This window comes from Myotis davidii, unplaced genomic scaffold, assembly GCF_000327345.1.
Source record: "Myotis davidii unplaced genomic scaffold, ASM32734v1 scaffold509, whole genome shotgun sequence".
Taxonomy (NCBI): Eukaryota; Metazoa; Chordata; class Mammalia; order Chiroptera; family Vespertilionidae; genus Myotis; species Myotis davidii.
In genome coordinates, this window is record NW_006382996.1 from 720858 (window position 1) to 726490 (window position 5633).

General features: G+C 46.5%; 1 protein-coding gene across 1 annotated transcript in view; it reads right to left on the reverse strand.

Moving 5' to 3' along the window:
- ANKRD52 (ankyrin repeat domain 52) overlaps positions 1-5443 on the reverse strand; it is a 17872-nt gene extending 12429 nt beyond the window's left edge. Inside the window, exon 1 of the mRNA XM_015557412.1 lies at positions 5358-5443. Coding sequence (XP_015412898.1) covers positions 5358-5443 — 86 coding nt within the window. The remainder of the gene's footprint in view (positions 1-5357) is intronic.
- Between the last annotated feature and the right edge of the window lie 190 nt (positions 5444-5633).

Sequence of the window (5633 nt, forward strand, 5' to 3'; positions counted from 1 at the left end):
GCAGCAACGCAGAGGCCCCAGCCCACCATGCCCCCTGCCTCCTCGGGAGCTAACGCCTCTCCCCCGCGATGGCACACCCCAAACCCCCCGCAGACTTGGGGAGCAGGGCGTGGAGATCTGGGGGTTGTATATGGCAATAGCTTCAGAGGAAGGGAAGTCACGTAAATCCACCAGTGGTGACAGGAGTTGCGTAGAGAGGAAGTAGCAAAAGTGCTCAAACTTCAGAGAGAAATCTCAAGGAACCTGCTGCCGCCGAACCCCCACCCCCACCCCCAGAGGCTGGGAGGGTCTGGAGGCCTCCAAAGCCAACAGAGGGGGCCCTTCTCCACCCCCTAATGGCCACATTGCCAGGGCCAAGGCAGGAGGGTGTTGGTTACACTTCCAAAGACGCAAACGTTTCTACCCAGAAAAGGGTGGGGTGCTGCCCCTCCTCCACGGAGAGGCCAGAGAGCAGCCAATCAGGGAAGATCTGGATGCAGGGCAGCCCAGCCCAGACAGGGAAAAAGAGGGAAGAAAAATGGATATTGAAAAATTGGTACAATTTATAAAGGGCAACTAAGGGTCCTGTTCAGAGCTCAGCAACCCAGTAGGTGTGGCCTAAGAAGGGAACACACGTAGGAAGAAGGGCAGCAGTTGGTCTCCTGTCAGGAATAGATAGAAAAGCCCTCCCTTGCTCTCCAACAAGCTATGCCCCCTCATTGCTGCCAATACCTTGATTCCCACCAGCAAGATACACAAGACACTGGTACCAGTGCTTTTTCCTGGAGAGAAACTGGGAGACAGGGAGTGAAAAATAAGAGGACAATGTATCTATCACTATATATTTTTAAAATACTTAAAAAAATTTTTTTTTTACCGTATTGGAAATAAAATTTACAATATTATGTAAACCTTAGCTCTTCCGGGAAGTCTTCCCTGGCAAGACTTCCCTTTTGTTAGGTGTTGTTAACACGTACTTTACCCTGTAGCACTCACATTTAAATTGCACACCTTTGTTGTTCACTTGGTCTTTGACATACAAGGCCCAATAGTTTAGAATGGATTCTACATTCCTTGTTAGCTAGTCTTGCTTTCAACACAGGACTTCACATTGTTTGCTTGTTTGTTTGTTTTTCTATGAAAAAGGGATTTTGAGCTCTCTGAAGGCAACAGTAGACATTATTCTTCATAGCTCTAGCAGAGCAGCACATGGGAACAGGCACTTAATAATTGATGATGAGCTCTAACCGGTTTGGCTCAATAGATAGAGCGTCGACCTGTGGACTGAAGGGTCCCAGGTTCGATTCCCAGGTCAAGGGCATGTACCTTGGTTGCGGGCACATCCCCAGTTGGGAGTGTTCAGGAGGCAGCTGATCGATGTTTCTCTCTCATTGATGTTTCTAACTCTCTATCCCTCTCCCTTCCTCTCTTTAAAAATCAATAAAATACATTTAAAAAAATAATTGATGATGATGATAATGATGAAGATGAGGCTGAAAAAGTAGAAACTGACAGTAGCTGGAGATGAGATGGGTATGGGTGTTGGGACATGCTGACTTGGCTGCTGGATATGAGGGACCTTCCAGGAAAGGCTAAGCTAGGATATGGCCCAGAGGATGGGGAGGAGGGGACCATGTGGCCTGTGTGGCCTGAAATAGCTCTCGGTAACCTGAGGAATTGGCAGTCAGGAGTTGAACTGGAGTCACGTGCCTGGTTCTGGCTCTGAAGTGGAGGTGAACAAGGGAGGTTGCCAGCCAGGTTCTTTGGGCAGCTGGAAGGAGGAGGAAGGGCGAGAAGAGTTATTTTTAATATTATTCAGAGCACAGAAAGAGGATTTCCCAGTAGGGAAAAAAGGAATACGATGTAGGTAACACAGATACTTCCAGGGCTCGAGGAGATGCACAGGGCTGGGGAGGAGACCAGAGGTGGTGGCAAAGCCCTCTAACGTGGACAGTCCTACTGGACTCAACTACTGGATTTATATTTGGGTGAATCTAGGCAGATGCCTGCCTCTCTTTAAGACTGTTTTCATTCTTCTAACAAATGTTGATTGAAAACTCACCATTGAGTACAGCACTGTACAACCTGGTTTGGAGATAGAAACTTAAAAGTAACGGTGTCTTTTTTTTTTTGGAGCTTAAAACTTAGTAGAAGAACACACATATACACATGAAACAACTAGTGAATGTAGGATACATGATACTTTTACATGACATTTTATTGAGGGATGGGTTCAATCAGGAGGGTCTTCCTGGAGGAGGTGTGTTTTGAGCCAGTATTTGAAGGAAGTTATCAATGCAGAACAATGGGGAAATGGCAGGAAATTGGTTGTTCCAAGTACAGGAAATTACCTAAGAAAAGTTTAAGGGGGTGGAGGGGACACATGTAATACCTTAATCAATAAAGAAAAAAATTAAAACAAAAATAAATAAAAATTAAATATAAGAAGAAATTCTACAAGTCACAAAAGAAGATAAACAACCTTAGAGGGAAATGAGCAACAGACTTGAACAAGACTTTCAGAAAAGTAAGTATTCAAGTGATCTGTGTACATATGAAAGGATGTTCATCTTCAGTAATAGGAAAATGTAAATTAAAACCACAATAAAATAATATTATTTACCAAAAAAAGAGAAAAGTTTAAAAGACAGTAATTAGCTAATCTAATTAGTAGGGTACAACAAGCAAATTGACTTGGCAGGCCTATTGTACCTTGGGGATTGTGCAGCAAGGTACAATATAACAAGGTACAATATAACATTATGACCTCAATGTTAATGATGTCACAGTTCAGTCATGTATCCCAGTCCATTTCTGTCTTTTATCTGGCCTGATCCTGCCTTCTCACTTGAAGCAGCTGTCTCACATGTGTAAACCCTTAGTCAGAGGGTGTGGGACTAGACAAGAAAGTGGGGTTGGAAATGTTGTAGGCAGTTAAACCGACATAAGCAAAGCAAGGGCAGTGGGCCAGGTACAGAAGTTCACCAAGATGGAAAGCCGCAGGTGACTAGCAACCGACAATGACTTGTAGGGTGGGACCTGCCCACTAGCCTAAAGCTCGCTGGTCATGCATTTGGACCCCCTGACCTTTCCTCCCTAAAGTTAACATCTGTGCCTGTTATATTTCAACTCCTGGTCCAGGTAAGTAACAAAACCAGCTACGGCTGACATCAGGACCAGTTGCACTGAATAATGACCCCTGTCCTGGAGGCAGCCAATCAATCAGTGGAAACCAGACCGCTGAATGGGCACACCTGGAAAGCTACTGAATATTCAAATAAGATCTTTCTCAGGGACCCCCCCTAAAATCTCCGCCCTTAAAACCCTTAGGACAGAGGGTCCTCCCTGCTTTTCCTCCCTTCCCCTTCCTCCCCTCCCCCAGGCACCATTAGCTTCCTCACTCGGAAGCTCCAAGGGCCCTTCCTTTACCGCTAGAACTTGTTTCCTAAGCCCGAAGCTCCAAGGGCCCTTCCTTCCTTTACCGCTAGAACTTGTTTCCTAAGCCCATTTCCTCTAGCAATTACTTCTTCTACCTCTGTGATTTACCCAACAAACATTCTCTTACAGTTTGGGTCTGGATTCTGAATTCTGTCCTAGCCAGAACCCAAGTACCGAGGTTGCTGGACCCAGGTTTGGTCTGACCCCGCTGGCCAGACACCTGGTGCCTTTCCTGCCGCCTACAACAGAAAAGGTCACATGCCCACTGAGTGTGACTCCAGAATACCATCTCTGAACGGGAAGGAGGTACTGTATCCTGCTGGTTGGGGTGGAAGTAACGAGGGAAAAAGAAGATATGTTAGCAAAGAAAAAGAAATGAGATCATTCGCAAACGTGGGGCTTTATATATACATATAAAACAAGGATTAAAACACCTTCCTTACAAAATGGTAACTAAGCCAGGGTTCAAAGAGAGGAGTCCTGCTCAATAAATCCCATATAAAACGGGCTCAAACTTTAAATCAATCCAGATTCAGTGGAAAGCCCAAAATAAATGTCCATCTCAAGGAGTGGGGGGAGTTGGAGGGTTTCTATCTGTTTCCAGGCCTCTGTTTCTGGGCAAGATTTCTCTTTTCCACGAGAATTAGATCTAAAAGGCAACACAGTCTTTAATTATTTTATATGCTCACCCCACCCACATAATACTACTCATACAAAGCTTTCCTGAATGTGAAGAGCGTGACTAAAGATTCAGAAAGCAGAGGAGTATAACTATCTTTAATTGTAACAGCAGGCACCACCATTCTTATTTTTTTGTTGTTAATCCTCACGTGAGGATATTTTTTTTCTATTGATTTTTAGGGAGTGGAAAGGAGGAATGGGAAGAGGGAGGTAGAGAAGAAAGAGAAGGAGAGAGGGAGAGAAAGAGGGAGAGGGAGAGGGAGAGGGAGAGGGAGAGAGAGAAATATAATCTCCTCCCGCACTCGCCCTGGCTAGGCTGGGAATCAAACCTATGACCCTCCCTTTGGTGCACGGGGCCCATGCTCTAATGGTTAGAGTCTAACAGTCTAACCCAGGGGTGGGCAAACTTTTTGACTCGAGGGCCACAATGGGTTCTTAAACTGGACCGGAGGGCCGGCACAAAAGCATGGATGGGGTGTTTGTGTGAACTAATATAAATCCAAAGTAAACATCATTACATAAAAGGGTACGGTCTTTTTTTTTTTTTTAGTTTTATTCATTTCAAACGGGCGGTAGTTTGCCCACGGCTGGTCTAACCACTTAACACTGGCCAGATCGGGCACCACTATTCTTTCTATTTTTTTTAAATATATTTTTATTGATTTCAGAGAGAAGGGAGAAGGAGAGAGAGAGAGATAGAAACATCAATGACGAGAGAATCATCAATCGGCTGCCTCCTGCAAACCCACACTGGGGATCCAGCCCGCAAGCCTGGGCATGTGCCCCGATGGGGGGAATGGAACCTGACCTGGTTCACAGGTTGATGTTCAACCACTGAGCCGCGCCAGCGGGTGCTCTTCCCCCTTTTATCACGATCATTTCCCCTTGTATCGCGATGGAAAGCTGTACAGTGACCTTTCACTGTCTGGATCCTCCTGCCCACGAGGTCTCACCTTTCATCAAACATATATTTTTCCAGACAAAGATGGATCTCTCCCCTAGAAGTAAGTCTGATTCTCTCCACCTCGACTTCTTTGAATACATATTAAAGGAGAAAGCTATGCAAACACTTTGCCCAGAGCCTGGAACATTCATTTCCTTTCTCAAGGGCTTTAAGCACAGTACTAAGAGCTGTAGCGACTACAAGGATGAATAGGATTTATGGAACTAACTATACGCAAAGTGGAACATGATAAAGGCTCCAAGAGATCAACAGGTATCTGCTGTTGACACGCCCACGAAGTCATCCTGGCGCTTGCTTATGTGTCCGGAGGGTGGCCTGAGCCTGGCCAGGTCGTGGGCCGGCGACTTTGCGCCACGGGACCACGTCTGCAGCGCCTCGCATACCCGCCGGGGCGCCTGCCAGAGGGTGGAACTACATCTCCCGACAAGCCGCTAGTCTCCTTGCTTCCTCCCTCGCCCGTCCCGAGCCATGGCAACCGCGTGACGTGAGGGTGCAGGGAGCTGCAGGAGCAGCGGTCGCGGCTTCAGTGCTAGCTCACCCCGCTGCCCGGGCGGGAGCACGGCGAGAGGAG